Source organism: Pan troglodytes, chromosome 1 (assembly GCF_028858775.2).
Source record: "Pan troglodytes isolate AG18354 chromosome 1, NHGRI_mPanTro3-v2.0_pri, whole genome shotgun sequence".
In the NCBI taxonomy this organism is placed as follows: Eukaryota; Metazoa; Chordata; class Mammalia; order Primates; family Hominidae; genus Pan; species Pan troglodytes.
Window position 1 is genome coordinate 1,677,654 of NC_072398.2, and position 16,203 is coordinate 1,693,856.

Consider the following 16,203-nt stretch of genomic DNA (forward strand, 5'->3'; position numbering starts at 1 on the left):
TTTTTTCTCACCTTCAAAATGCAAGTCTCCCAGAAGCGCTCAGGGAAGGGCTGCATACAACATCGAGGGTCTGCATTGGTTTAGCACCATTTTTCTTACACAATATGAGGACCCAGGGCTTGTCACGAGGTTCTAAAACTCCTCTAAAGCAATGCATTACACTGGTTTTTTCTTTTTGTCAGCTAGGCAGTAGGCACCGTAAAGGCAGACGTCTTCTTTTTGTTATTATTTATGCTCCTTGTCAGGGTTGAGTGTGTGGCTTTCCCCACGACAAACACTCACTGTCCGCAATGCTAGACACCCCGAGACAAGCACACGCAGTCACCCGAGCCGCCGAGGCCATTCTCACTCAAACCCCAGCCCACTGGGCCTCACTGAAGCCAGAGTGCGCAGCACGCCTCGCTGGCAGAGCTTCCTTAGGGGAACGGGCTCGACTCACCAGAGCTTCTTCAGATTGCACAACAGGTGCTTCAGTCCCACACACAGAAGTCTGATCCCGAAGTCACTGAGGGCGTTGTCGCTCAGGTCCAGCTCCACCAGCTTCTGGTTGCTGCTGAGGACCAAGGAGATGTCGAAGCAGCACTCATGCGAGAGGCCGCAGCGCCCCAACCTTCATGCCAAGAACAGAGGCAGAAAGCGTCAGAACACATCTGACCAGAGAGCTCTGGAATAGAGAAGGCCTCAGAACACATCTGACCAGAGAGCTCCAGAATAGAGGAAGCATCAGAACACACCTGATCAGAAAGCTCCGGAATAGAGAAAGCATCAGAACACATCTGACCAGAGAGCTCTGGAATAGAGAAAGTATCAGAACACATCTGACCAGAGAGCTCTGGAATAGAGAAAGCATCAGAACACATCTGACCAGAGAGCTCTGGAATAGAGAAAGTATCAGAACACATCTGACCAGAGAGCTCTGGAATAGAGAAAGTATCAGAACACATCTGATCAGAGAGCTCTGGAATAGAGAAAGCATCAGAACACATCTGACCAGAGAGCTCCGGAATACAGCACAAGGCACATTGGGAGGTCAGCCTCCAGTCTCCCCAGTCACAGCAGAGGGAGCACCCGTCAGTGAACTCCCGGCCATAAACAGTGTCGGGTGTGTTGAGATCACCCCCCAGACATGTGAATGGTGCGCTCCTGGTTTGTAAGTGAAGCGGGTGGTGTGGGCCTGTGCACCCACCTCCTTCCCTCGTGTTCCTAACCGTTGATGTGCCCGCAGTCGGCACTGCCCTCGCCAGTGCTGCACTCAGCTGTTTCTTGTCTTTACCAACATTGTCACCCCATTGTGTTTGATGATTTCATCCCAGCCCTCCATCTATATTGAAAGGAAAAGCAGCTCTGATTCTTTTTCTCTTTCTTTTTCTTTTCTTTTTTTTTTTTTTTTTTTTTTAGAGACAGGGTCTCACTTTATTGCACAGGCTGGAGTGCACTGGCGAGATCATAGCTCACTGCCACCTCGAACTCCTGGGCTCAAGGGATCCATCTGCCTCAGCCTCCCAAGTGGCTGCAAATACAGGCATGTGCTACCATGCTTAGCCATTTTATTTTATTTATATTTTATTATTATTATTATTATTATTATTATTTTGTAAAGACAAGGTCTCACCAGCTTGCTCAGGCTGGTTTTGAACTCCTGGGCTCAGGTGATCTGCCCACCTCAGCCTCTCAAAGTGCTGGGATTCCACATCCCGCTGCAGCTCTGATTCTTGATTTGTTTCCCCGTCACGCACATGCACACAAACACACACACACATCACTACCACCGTCACCACCACCACCAGCAACAAAAACTATACTTTATCTCTGTCTTGGGGGCAAGAACAACATTCTAGCTTCTTTCCAGGGCAATAGTTCATAGGTCCTGCAGCCTGTTAGACCACCTTCCTTTCTGTCCCTATCCTTAAACCAACTTCAAGCAAATGGACAAATGGATCTCTACTTCTCTGCGAAGTATCTCACTGTCCCCTATCCTTCCCCATTTGTGTCTGCCTCTCCAGAATCATACAGGGGCAATGGCAGTGGGGAAAGAATTTGGGCATGAAGTTGGAGAAATAAGGTTAAACAAACAGCCAGTCTCCATGGTACTACGATTTGAAATTTATCAAAAGAGCAAAGATAAAGAGTGCGATCTATATACATAATGGAATACTGCTCAGCCATAGAAAAGAATGAAGTCACATCTTTGAAGCCACACAGATGGAACTGGAAGCCATTATCTTAAGTGAAACAACTCAGAAACAGAGAGTCAAATACCACACATTCTCACTTACAAGTGGGAGCTAAACAAAGGGTAACATCCATAGAGCATGGAATGACAGACACTGGAGCCTCAGAAGGGTGGGAGGGTGGGAGCCAGGTGAGGGCTGGAAAATTATTTATTGGGTACAATGTTCACTATTTGGGTAAGAGTTACACTAAGGCCGGGCACGGTGGCTCATGCCTGTAATCCCAGCACTTTGGGAGGCCGAGGCGGGTGGATCACGAGGTCAGGAGTTTGAGACCAGCCTAGCCAATACGGTGAAACCTTGTCCCTACTAAAAATACAAAAATTAGCTGGGCGTGGTGGCCCATGCCTGTAATCCCAACTACTCGAAGAATCGCTTGAACCCAGGAGGTGGATGTTGCAGTGAGCCGAGATCACTCCACTGTATTCCAGCCTGGGCAACAGGGCGAGACTCCATCTCAAAAAAAAAAAAGGGTAGTTACAGTAAAAGCCCAGACACTAGCACTGTGCAGTAACATATCCATGAAACAAAGCTGCTCTTGCGCCCCCTACATCTACAAAAATAAATACATAAAGTAAAAAATAAAGAGCAGAGCAGACAGAAAGCATTTAAGCCACCGAACAGCACAATCGAATCAGAATTTTCTAAAGGACCATCTTACTTTTGTGCAGAGAATGGTCGGGTGAGGGAGAAAGGCAGACACAGGGAGACCAAAGAGCCAACATTCATTCAGTGCGTGCTTTTGACCATCGATAGGTACTAAGATGTCTGTCCAGGCGTGGCAAAGATGACAGCAAGACAAACAAACGCAAACCCCATCCCCAGGGAGCTGATGGTCGAGGAGGTCACTGCGTGTCCAGGCAAGTGGTGACTGTTGCTGGACCTGGGCTGGTGGGGTGAGGACGAGGAAAAGTGGAAAACAGCTCGGGTAGGAGGAAAAATTGATAAGACTGGTGACAAGGTGAGTGTGTTGAGCCGGAGAGGGAGGTAGCAAAATGTCCTCGAGTGGCTTTAACATTTGCTGTGTAGCTCCTCAAAAACGCAGACGCCTGCATGCGTCCACAGAGCAGGGAATGAAACAGAGCTAGTGAGGCGGCCCAGGCACCAGCGTGGTGGGGCGTGTGAATCTGATTCATGGTGTGCGAGAAAACAAGCACATTATTATTATTATTATTATTATTATTATTTTGAAATGGAATCTCACTCTGTCACCCAGGCTGGAGTGCAATGGCACGATCTCGGCTCACTGCCATCTCCGCCTCCCGGGTACACACAATTCTCCTGCCTCAGCCTCCCGAGTAGCTGGGACTACAGGTGTGAGCAAGCACATTATTAATAAAGTCACAGGAGATTCCCTGCGACATTTCAACCCATACAAAGCATTCTGACCAGGCTGGGCAACGTGATGAGACCACATCTCTACAAAAAAAATACAAAAATTAGCCAGCATGGTGGTGCATGCCTGTAGTCCCAGCTACTCGGGGGAGCTGAGGTGGGAGGATTGCTTGAGCCTGGGAGGTCGAGGCTGCAGTAAGCTGTGATCACCCACTCCAGCCTGGGTGACAGAGAGAGGTCCTGTCTCAAAGAAAAAAAAAAAAAAGTATTTTCTTAGTTTTTAGGTGAGGTCGCCATTGTTGTAAATGGCAAATTCTCCAATTCTCATTTATGAACATGGCCCATGAGGAAACGGAATATATCGAGCATCATGGTCTTTTCAAGAAATGACTTTTTTTTCAGTTCCTCGTTCATTCTTCCCCACACAAAACTTCCCCAGCTGGCCTCCAACCCATTCTACCTTCTCACTTGTTCTGGGCTGAACTGTGCCCCCCAAAAATTTACATGTTGAAGCCCTAATCCTCAAGACCTCATAATGTGGCTGTTTTGGGAAATGGAGTCTTTAAAGGAGTGACTAGGTTAACATTAGGTCTTGTGTAGTCATGCCTGACTGTGCCTAATCCATCGGGACTGCTGTCCCTGTAAGAAGAGGAGACTAGGCCACTCTTCCCCCCAAGGCAAGACGGCATCAGTACACAGGGAGAAGGGGGCATCTACAAACCAAGGAGGGCGGCCTCAGAAGAAAGCAACCCTGCTGACACCTTGATCTTAGACTTTCAGCCTCAGAACTGCAAGAAGATGAATTTTTGTTGTTGAAGCCATTCAGTCTGTGGCACTTTGTTACAGCAGAAACCACACCACCGGCCGGGTGCGGTGGCTCACGCCTGTAATCCCAGCATTTTGGGAGGCCGAGGCGGGCGGATCACCTGAGGTCAGGACTTCGAGACTAGCCTGGACAACATGATGAAACCCCATCTCTACTAAAAATACAAAAAATTAGCTGGGTATGGTGGTGGGTGCCTGTAATCCCAGCTACTCGGGAGGCTGAGGCAGGAGAATCACTTGAACCCAGGAGGCAGAGATTGCAGTGAGCCGAGGTCACGTCATTGCACTCCAGCCTGGGCAATAAGAGCAAAACTCTGCCTCAGAAAAAGAAAAAAAGAAAAAGAAAAGAAAGAAACCACACCAGCAACCTGGTCCTGAAGATCTTTCTCCAGTCTGTTTCTCTCTCTCTCATACGAACTTGCACTCACACAGATCACATGCACGGGGACTCACCACAATCTCCGAATGTTACAGCCAGGATGCTGGAGCGTTTCACACAACACTCTCATCCCTGGGTCCCCCAGAGAATTGTCACTGAGGTCCAATTCAGTTAGACTCTGGCTGGTGCTCAGAACTGAAAAGAGGCCCCGGCAAAAACTGGAAGTGAGGTGGCTGTTCACCAATCTAGGAATTAGAAGGAAGACAGAAAGAAAAGAAATCAGCCTGGAATAATAACTAACTGGAGCTGGGGGCCGGGATGCCTGGCACCAGTTCAGAGAAGTGCCTTCCGGGGATGAAGAAATGGGTCATGAAACCAAAAATTGTTCCCAGAGAAATGAAGAGGGCTGGATGAGCCTTGGTAAAACCAGTTCTGCCTCCTCTCAGACGGAGAGCATGAGCCTGTGACTGTGGCGGACTGTGGCACCATACAGCCTGCTCCCCAGTGTCCTCCTCTCGCCCTTACCAGTCCACTGTCCCAACATGGCCCTGAACGTTCTGTGCTGGGTGATCAGAGGGCAGTCCTCACTCCTGGCTACACAACAGCATCAGGAGTGCTCACAAAAATCCTCAGGCCAGGCTGGGCATGGTGGCTCACACCTGTAATCCCAGCACTTTGGGAGGCCGAGGCGGGCAGATCACCTGAGGTCAGGAGTTCAAGATCAGCCTGGCCAACATGGTGAAACCCTCTCTCTACTAAAAATACAAAAATTAATTGGGTGTGGTGGCACGAGCCTGTCATCCCAGCTATTAGGGAGGCTGAGGCAGGAGAATCACTTGAACCTGGGAGGTGGAAGTTGCAGTGAGCCAAGATCATGCCACAGCACTCCAGCCTGGGCAACAGAGCAAGACTTCATCTCAAAAAAAAAAAAAAGAAAAAAAAATCGCAAGCCCAGGCCACATCCATGGAAATAAAATCAGAAGCTCTGAGGTGGAACTAGATGAATTTTTTAAATTTTTTTTTTTCAGATGAAACCCAAGCTGGAATGCAGTGCCATGATCATAGCTCACTGCAGCCTCAAACTCCTGGGCTCAAGCAATCCTCTTGCCTCAGCCTCCCGAGTAGCTGAGGTTACAGGCACGAGTCACTGTGTCCAGCTATATGGATCTTTTTTAAATGTCCAGGTGACTCCAACATGCAGTCACGTTTTTGCTTTTGTTTTTCTGTAGAGAGGTGCTCTCACTTTGCTGCTCAGGTAGGACTTGAATTCCTGGCTTCAAGCAATCCCCCCATCTTGGCCTCCCAAAACCTAGGATTACAGGCAAGAGCCACTGCACCCACACATGCAGTCACCTTTGAATCACCTGTAGCTCTCATTCAAATGCAAAGTCTAGCTCTCTAGGTCTAAGATTGGGTCCACAATCCTGCATTTCTAATAGATGCTCAGGCTTCTGGTTCTCAGAAGGGACTGGAACATACAAAGCAAGCTCCTGCCCTCAGAGTAAGGCAGCTGCCATCTAGAAAGATGGGTGCTGAGCCCCCTACCAGGGCTCCAGTCAGAGTCTGTCCTCAGAGGAAGGAAGGTGCTATCTAGAGAAATGGGTGCTGAGCCTCCTACCGGGGCTTCAGTGAGAGTGTGCAAACCTTCCTCACAGATATGTGATCTTCATAAGGTCTCCCTGCCCTCTCCACCTTCCACCTCACTCTTAATGAGTAGTTCTGCCTACTTTTCTCTCTGTCTTACTCTTCTTCTCCCATTTCTATGGTCTGAATGTTTGTGTGCCCCAAAATCCATACGCTGAAATCCTAACCCTCAACATGACGTATCAGGAGATGGGGCCTTTGAGGTGTGGTTAAGTTATGAGGGTGGAGCCCTCAGGAGTGGGATTGCTGTCCTTAGGAAAGGGACCCCAGAGAGCTGCCTTGCCCCTTCACCATGTGAGGACACAGTGAGAAGGCACCATCGACCAGGGAACAGGCCCTCACCAAACACCAGATCTGCCAGAGCCTGGATCATGGACTTCCCAGCCTCCAGAACCGTAAGGTGAACCTTCCTTTTGCTTATAAGCCAACCAGCCTGCAGTGTTTTGTTATGGCAGCCTGATGAATGAAGACAACTGTCTTTTTTCCAGTCACTCGAAACTGTTTCCTGCTGTAGAAACCGTACCCTGCTTTCCCACACCTGCCCTCTCTCTCAACACTGTAAGCCCCCAGCCTGGCTGCCCCTTTCCTTCTCTCACTCTCTCACTGCCCATCCTCCGGAAGCTGGCTGAGCGGGCACACCCGTGCCCTGCTGGTGAACAGGTTCGTCCCCTTGTGCTTTGGATACTCTGCAAGTTTCCTTGTCAGAGCCCATGACCCCCTCCCCGACATCTGCACTTGTTTCCGGACTGTCCCACAGCCAGACCTCAAGTCCCTGTGACCAGGACCTGGGTCTTCACCACCACTGCGGCCCCATGGGCAGTCAGTCCTTCATGGCCAAACCATGACTAGGAAGGTGGTCCTGGTCATGGTAATGTCAACGGATCGAGAAAGCTGAAACTCATTGTTGCCCGTGGAAGGGCCAAGCCTCCTGTTTCCCTTAATTTTGCCCCATGTCAAGTGTCTTCTATCCAGGCTAAACTCACACATCACAGGGTGGCCACCTTCCTACAACCACTGTGGGTGGTCCTTCTGCAGGAGGCACTGAACGATAAACCCAGAAGGGACTCAGAAGTCAGGTGACTCAACCACTTCATTGCACAGACTTGGCCACTAGCTTCCAACCACCCAGCAAGTGTGTGAACAGACCCGAAAACGGGGTTTTGGCAATGCCCAGTGCAGAGCAACATGGGGGCCTAGAAAGAGGGTCTCCACGTTTCTGCTCTATTTCCCTTGATTTACCTTCATCATGGTTTTTTCCCAAGGAAACTGTGTCTGTCTCCACTGTCACCTGCACACACTTTTTCTCAGACTGCATTCATGACTTGGCTCATACCAGTCTTCAGTGCAGAATTCCTTTAATTTCTTCTCTATGCGCCCAGGTCCCACCATTCCTTAAAGGAGGCTTAGATTGCACGTTTCTAAGAAACATCCCCCCAGCCTCCAGCTCTGAGGCCCTCTGTCCCCTCGCTCCTGGGACACAGACTCTCTGGCATTGTTCTGCCCCACAGACATTGACTGACTCTTAGGCACTAGTGCTTCAAGTAGCTTACAAGAAATTTCAGTTGACAAATATTTGTAGGCAATCCTACATCCTACTTAATACCTTGTGCTAAACTGGCATTCCCCAAACATTTGTTCCTTGTTTTATTTTTTTTCCTCATCCCATTTATCCACCTACCATACATCAATCTTTGCTCATGAAGGAGTCTCAAACAGACAGTGGTGGCATTACGATGTAGCTGTGGCAACTGTATTTGGAAGATAGCTGAAAAGAGATGAGGCAAGCGCCAAGAAGAAGCTGGCGAGGAAGCAGGAGGAAGCACCTGGAAGCCGAGTTTCCTTACCCATGAGAACAGGCAGCATGAGAGGAGCCTGGGAGGACACACTGCACCATATCAGGGTGTCGGCCTTCCTTTTCCTCCTCCTCTTCCTCCTTGGGCATGTTATGGAGAAACCCCAGGGACAGTGACTCCACCCGATGACAGTTCTCAATGCAAAAGGAAGAAACCACGTGGTCCATTCTGGTGGAGAGATTGATCTCGATCTTGGGGAAGTAGTCCATGGCCCTTTGCACGAAGTCCTCCTCCTGCATCTCGTACAAACAGTAGAACAATTCCAGCTGGCTGGGCTGGATCTGCAGCTTCTTGGCTTTGGCTTTCACTTCAATCCATTTCAGCAGCTCCAGCCTGATTTGCTGAGAGATCCTGCAACTTAATTTCTTCTCCAAGTAGGAGGTCCTCTCCTGGTTCACCAGGCCAAAGAGGAAACGTACAACAAAAATCAAATACCCCTTTTCGAATTTGCCATAGTTTTCCAGAAGGACTGTCACATCTCGGCTGGGAAGCTTCAAACGACTCCCTGGAACGTTCGTCCTTCCTTCCTTTTCCTCTTCCAGCAGGTAGTACATGGCGGCGAAGAACTCCTGGAAAGTCATGTGGATGAAGCTGTAGAACTTCTCGCAGTCCACTTCCTTTTGGAACAGGTTCATCCTCAGGAAAGCAGACACATCTGCCTTCTGCAGCCCATGATTCCTGAGGTCGGACTCCTCAAACAGGATTTTCTGGTTCCAGATTCCATCTGCAGCCAAAGAGCAGAGCCCCCAGAGGTGGGCGCAGAGGCGGTGCTCCTGGCTCCCTCCCCGGGGCTGCAGCAAACTGGAAAGGAAGAAGACGTACACCGCGGTGGTGGTCTTGGATGTCTGGGCAAGGCTCTTGCCACTCTCCATCTGCTGTTTCAGTCCAGTGCACACAATCCAGCAGACCAGGGGGATGAAGCACATGGTGAAGAGGACCTCGTTCTGCTGAATCAGACTGAAGGCTGCCCTGGCTTGGGCCTCATCAGAGAAGTACTTGAAGAAGTACTCTTTCCTTTTGGCCTCAGAGAAACCCAGGATCTCCACATGCCGAGGATGGTCCAGCAAGTGCTGCAGTTTCTCCAGGGCCACAGGTCTCGTGGTGACGAGCAGAGAGGCCTCGGGAAGCAGCTTCTTTCTGATGAGACTGCTCAGGAGAATGTCTCCCCGCTCGGCCTTCTGCCAGTCAGTGCAGAGCGGTCCTATGTGCTCGTCAAAGGCACCTTGCAGCTCGTCGAAGCCGTCCATGAGGAAGAGGATTCTGGAGGGTTTTCTCACGATCTTGTGGATGGGTGGGTTTGGGTCGGGGCAGCAGCTCATGATCAGGTCCCCCAGGCTCCTCTGTGTCACAAGGCTCACCTCCCGACAGTGGATATAGAACAGATAGTCAAACCTGTCTTGGTAGAGTGTCCCCGACGCCCAGTCCAACATAATCTTCCTGGCCAGGATTGTTTTCCCAATCCCTGCCGCTCCCTGGAACACCACGGTGTGCACAGGCTCAGAATGCTCATCATCGGGGTCAAACAGCATCTCCATCTTAATGGGACTCACGGGGCTCTCACACGCCTTGGTCTTGCCAATGGCCAGAAGCTCCTGCTCCCTCTCCTGCTGGCTCCGGTGCTCCTTGATGAGGCGCAGTCGTGTGTAGCGCTTGTTGAGGCTCACACTCTCACCCAGACGGGCATTCCTGTCTTCGATGCACTGGAATCTGCTTCTCACGTACTTTCTGTACTTCTTACGGTAATCTACAGCAAAGACAGGAAGTTAGGGGGAAAGCCCACACACATCCACCTGAGATGCGCTCTCAACGGGGGCCTGTCATCGGAAGCGAGTGGTAACCGGAGTGGAGAAATGGAAGGTGCAGCTCCTCCCCACTGGGTAGGAAAGGTGCCGAGAATCTCTGGTGTCAAGTTTTTAAGATACACAGTTGAGCAGACGGCCCATCTCTATGTGTAGCTACCAGCCCAAAGATCCTTTGAATCAATCTTATTCCTTTAAGTAATCTGCATCCCGCGCCTTATCAAACTTGAAACGCTTAATCGCCCCCGTTGGCTCTGGGACTGCAAGAGCCACACAAACATGAATTTGTTTCTTCAACTGACAATGGATTTCCTGAGACAGGCCTTTGCATCCCAAAGAGCAGGAACCTATAGTATGGCCAAATTGCCCAGCTGCTCAGCTTCCCAGAGCCTCCTGAACCAGGTCTTAAAACTCAACTAGAAGCACCACCCCAGTCGCTTACCTTTCTTCATTTTACAAATAGAGATTCTCGAAAGGTACTCCAGTAAACCCATCCACTCCTCTTCAATGCTGTCTTCCTGGCATATCACAGTGGGATTAGAAACACATGCATTATCTGAACCTAAAAGGGAAAAAAAAGGTGTCAAAACCCAGAACTATTATCACAGAGGATGCAATTGAAACCTGGCCTAATATTTGGCATGAGAGAGGAGACCCCAAACATCCCCCAAATCAAAACATGGCTCTGAGTTGCGGAGGACAGGTATCCAGTCAAAAGTCTAGTTGGGAGCATTTCTGCACTCCTAGTTTCAAAACAACTTCTGCTGTCCACCTGCCAAGCATGCGTTCCCACTGTCCCCAGTCTCAGAATCTCTTCCTTAGGCCTGGAAATCAATCAGCAAACATGCGAAGCAGGCTAAGTTTCTTTTACTCTCGTTTGCTTTTGCCTGCCCCTGGCAGCCTGATTGTGAGGGCATCTCCAAGCTCTCCTATATCCCCAACGCGGCTGTGGGCTAAGAAAGGTCACCCTTCCCTGACCCCAGTTCCCTGCAATCCGTTTCACACACGTCTTCTATTGTCAAGTCTAGATGTCTGGTTCTTCAAGAGTGAGAACGACCAGTCTGTTTCGTGCCTAATCTGGTGGTTGGGAATCCTGGCTGACTTTAGAATCACCCAGGAAGCTTTAAAAATATGGACCTCAGGACTGCACGCCCAGAGGTTCTTTTTCAGTCCCTCTGAGGTGGGGCCCAGGAACCATCACATGCTAAAAGCTCCCAGGTGATTCCAACGTGCATCTGTGTCGAGAATCACAAATCCAAACAGTCACTAGACAGCATATCCTAAGAAGGCATTCTATAGGAGAAATTCAGGTTAGGTAAAACAAGAGTTAGTCACTAGGGGAAATATATAAGACAGATAACTTCAGGTGGGCAGGAATCTACGAGTAACATAAATGATTTTTTTTTTTTGAGACAAGGCCTCACTCTATTGCCCAGGCTGGAGTGCAATGACACAATCATGGCTCCCTGCAGCCTCAACCTCCTGGGCTCAAGTGATCCTCCCACCTCAGCCTCCAGAACAGCTGGGACTATTGACACATCCCACCACGCCCAACTAATTTTTGCATTTTTTGTAGAGACAGGTTCTCACTATGTTGCCCAGGCTGGTCTCAAACTCCTGGGCTCAAGCAATCCTCCCATCTTGGCCTCCTGAAGTGCTGGGATTACAGGCATAAGCCACTGCGCCCAGCCCATAAAAGACTTCTGACAGCTGTCTACTTGGTAACCATATCACAAAATAAAATCCAAAAAATCTAATCCAAAACCAAAATCTTATTCTTTTTTTTTTAAGAGACAGAGTCTTGCTTTGTTTCCAAAGCTGGAGGGCAGTGGCATGGTCATAGCTCACTCCAGCCTGGAACTCCTGAGCTCAAGTGATGCACCCACTTCAGCCACTTGAGTAACTGGGACTCAGGTAGGAGCCATGACAGTAAATTAGCCAAAGTCTATTACCTAAAACCTAACCCCACCCCAGGAAACAAACAAACAAACTTCTAACCCTAGTTATAACTTTTCTGCCTCAAAATCCAGATATGGAAGCAAAGACGGTGTAGTGGTTAAGAGCCAGGCTTTGATCAGAGACATGCCCTGCTTTTTACCCCAGCTCTGGTTATGGCTGGAAATAAGCCATAGGCCAGTTAGGATCTCTTCCAGGCTCACCTCATTCACTTGCAGGAGGGATAATACCAGAAGCTATTTCATGGGGTTCTTGAATGTGCCATAAAATCCATAAAAACTGCTTAGCAAAGTACTTCTACAGTTGTGATTATGACACTTTCATCTGGGTATGTGAGTATATAAGTACTGACACAATGATAATTGCTTTATTTATTTACTTAGAGATGAGGTCTCACTATGTTGCTCAGGCTGGTTTTGAGCTCCTGGGCTCAAGCAATCCTCCCGCCTTAGCCTCCTGAGTAGCTGGGACTAAAGGTGAGAGCCATTGCAGCAACTGGTTTCTGACCTCCCCCGGCTGCACACCGCTGTCTGTTTCCCCAGTGTCATTACACCCACACTGCTGCCCTGCCTTAACATGTGTCTCCCTATCCACTGACTCATTTGTACTCCTCCTTCCCATCACCACCAGCTCTACATCATCATCCTGCAATACCCTGCCCTTCTCTGAACCCTACCTTTGCCTAGAACACAAGACAAAAGAAAGAACCTTATCCCCAATGTGTACATGGGGATTAAGAGAATTTCTTTTACATTCCAATTCCCAAAGTGGTGGTGAAAGGAAAGGCTTCTGCCCCAAACTCTATGGTTCTTCAAGGAGAGAGGCTGCCCTCTGGGCCATAGGAAGCAGAGGCCCAAGCCTGCTGACCACACAGCAGACACTGGACAAAACATGTGGTCTGAGAAGCTGGATGGAGAACTGGAGGCAGGTCTAGGCACTGCTGAGATTCAGATAAAGAGGGACTAATCATGGCAGGTGCCCAGGGGGTAGGTACAGTCTGCATCGGCTTTTTAAAGGAGTTAGAGAAAGCAAACAGTTTGCCTCCAGCTTCTCATAGCACTACCATGAGAGGGGAAAAGAGGAAAAAACCAAGACAATACAAGAAAAAAAAATTTTTTTTTTTGAAACAGAGTCTTGCTCTTTAGCCCAGGCTGGAGTGCAGTGGTGCAATCTCAGCTCACTGCAACCTCCACTCCCCATGTTCAAGCGATTCTCCTACCTCAGCCTCCTGAGTAGCTGGGATTACAGGTGCCCACCACCACACCCGGCTAATTTTTTTTGTATTTTTAGTAGAGATGGGGTTTTGCCATGTTGGCCAGGCTGGTGTTGAACTCCTGACCTCAGGTGATCCACCCACTTCAGCCTCACAAAGTGCTGGAATTACAGGCATGAGCCACCATGCCCAGCCATGATTTAAAAAAAAAAAACATACTAACTTCTGTGCATCAAAGGACACAGTTAACTGAATGAAAAGACAACCCACAGAATAGGAGAAAACATTTGTAAATCATATATCTGATATGGAGTTAATATCTAGAATATATAAAGAACTCCTACAAGGCAACAACAAAAGCCAAACCTGGTCTGAAAATGAGAAAAGAACTTGAAAAGAACTTTCTCTGAAGAAGCTCTATAAATAGCCAACAAGCAGTGAAAAGGTGCTCAGCATCACTTATCACTAGGGAAATGTAAATCAAAACTACAGTGAGATACCACCTCACACTCATTAGAATGGCTACTATAAAAAAGAAAAAATAAATAAAAATAACGTGTTCTTAGGATATGGAGAAATTGGAACCCTTGTGTGCTGTTGGTGGGAAATGGTGCAGATGGTATCTAAAGCAGTAGAGCAGTTCTTCAAAATATTTAACAGAATTACCGTATGATTCAGAAATTTCACTTCTGAGTATATACCCCAAAGAATTCAAAGCAGGGTCTTGAAGAGATATTTGTGCACCAACACTCATAACAGCATTAACAATAACAAAAAGGTAGAAGTAATCCAGGTGTTCATCAACAGATAACTAAACAAAATTTGGTATATGGTACCATGGAGTATTTATACAGTCTTTTTTAAAGGAAGGGAATTCTGACACATGCTACAACATAGTTGAACCCGGAGGACATTATGCTGAGTGAAATAAACTACTCATAAAGGAAAAAATGCTGTATGTTTCCACTTATATGAGGTACCCAGAGTAGTAAGATTCACAGAGATGGCAAATAGAATGGTGGGTACCAGGGCTGGGAGAATGAGGCAATGAGGAGTTATCATTCAATGGGTGAGGAGTTTCAGTTTTGCAAGAAGAAAACAGTTCTGGAGATTGGTTGCACAATGTGAGTGTACCTAACACTACTGAACTGTACATTTAAAAATTATTACGGCCGGGCACGGTGACTCACACCTGTAATCCCAGCACTTTGCGAGGCCGAGGCGGGTGGATCACCTGAGGTCGGGAGTTTGAGACCAACCTGACCAACATGGAGAAACCCCATCTCTACTAAAAATACAAAATTAGCCGGGCGTGGAGGTGCAATGCCTGTAATCCCAGCTACTTGGGAGGCTGAGGCAGGAAAATCGCTTGAACCCGGGAGGTGGAGGTTGCAGTGAGCCAAGATCTCACCATTGCACTCCAGCCTGGGCAATAAGAGCAACTCCGTCTCAAAATATATATATATATATATATGAAGATGGAAAACTGTACATTATGTGCACTTCGCCACAATTTTTTTTAAAAGTCTTCCTTCCACTCACCCCACTTCGGCTCATCTCTTTTTGCTTTCTCATAAAGGTCTCTCCTGTTGATTGCAGCGAAGATCCACACGGCCATGGCCCACGCCTTCTCCTCCCCATTGAAGTCGATCATTAGCGTGGCTAGATCCACATGGTCTGCCTTCTCTGTCTGACCCCTCGGGAGGGGGATGCAGCCCTTCTGGGGAGGATAGTCCTCTAAGTGCATCTTAAATTTCTTCAAGTCCACATCCTCCAGGTCCTCCAGGTACCTGGCCAGCTTGCAGCGGGTGCTTGCCATCTTCATCTGCAGCTGTTTTCAGGGTCCTTAGGCTTCGGTCCACACTAAGATACCAGGCAGTGAACACGGCACACGGATGAGTCTTTTTCAAAGTCTCCACTTTGAGATATATAAATTATCAAAAACTCAGCAAACAGAAAGAAAAAAATGTCACATGATTGTAACAAGTCGTAATCTTTAATTTTGAAAAGTTAGCCAAGACCGGGCACGGTGGCTCACGCCTGTAATCCCAGCACTTTGACAGGTCAAGGCAGGTAGATCACCTGAGCTGAGGAATTCAAGACCAGCCTGGCCAACATGGCAAAACTGTGTCTCTACTAAAAATACAAAAATTAGCTGGGTGTGGTGGTGGGCGTCTGTAATCCCAGCTACTCAGGAAGTTGAGGTAGGAGAATTGATTGAACCCGGGAGGTGGAGGTTGCAGTAAGCCAAGATCACGCCACTGCACTCCAGCCTAGGCGACACAGCGAGACTCCATCTCAAAAAAAAAAAAGTTAGCCAAATGCTTACCAGAAAGTTCTCCTGTTGGCTCGATCCAGGAGTGTGTCCTGAGCCATGGAAGAAAGGTTTCCCTATGGAGGGAAAAATATGCAAACAAATCCATAAACAGGATTGTATTACAGTTTACGGTGAACAACCACTTCACGATGCCATCTTGACCCATCAGCAAGAAAATTTTTGTCCCGTTGATTACGGGGCTATGACATTGGACAAACTTTTCACTATTCCTCAACTTCAGTTTCCTCATCTACAAAATGAGAAAGCAGAAGAGAATGTTTTCAGTTCCTCCAAACTGAAGGCTCTGGCTGTTTGCTTCTGTTTTTGTGAGGGAAGAGGGATGAGAGACAATAGAAGGAGAAGGCCAGGAGGTGAGTAAGTGGGTTGATAACAGAGCAGGACGTGGCTAGGGAGAGAGGAGAGAGAACATAAAAGCTTGCAGAGGAGGGGACAGTCTTTGACTGCACTTCTATCAACCAGTGGATTGAAGTGTGGTGAAGCTGGGAGTGCATAATGGAGAATAATAAAAACATACATCCCTGTAATCCCAGCACTTTGGGGGGCTGAGGTGGGTGGATCACCTGAAGTCAGGAGTTGGAGACCAGGCTCACCAAACAACAGGGAGAAATCCCGTCTCTACTAAAAATACAA

General features: G+C 48.2%; 1 protein-coding gene across 2 annotated transcripts in view; it reads right to left on the reverse strand.

Moving 5' to 3' along the window:
* Positions 1-15,802, reverse strand: part of NLRP3 (NLR family pyrin domain containing 3) — a 30,021-nt gene extending 14,219 nt beyond the window's left edge. The window contains exons 1-6 of one of the 2 annotated variants that reach the window (XM_024353088.3): positions 15,565-15,802; positions 14,778-15,098; positions 10,509-10,628; positions 8,259-10,011; positions 4,845-5,015; positions 440-610 (exon numbers count right to left, since the gene is read on the reverse strand). In XM_024353088.3, the coding sequence (XP_024208856.2) occupies positions 440-610; positions 4,845-5,015; positions 8,259-10,011; positions 10,509-10,628; positions 14,778-15,060 (2,498 nt within the window). In that variant the 5' untranslated portion in view covers positions 15,061-15,098; positions 15,565-15,802. The remainder of the gene's footprint in view (positions 1-439; positions 611-4,844; positions 5,016-8,258; positions 10,012-10,508; positions 10,629-14,777; positions 15,099-15,564) is intronic. The other variant, XM_024353098.3, reaches the window with a different exon arrangement.
* Positions 15,803-16,203: the final 401 nt, after the last annotated feature.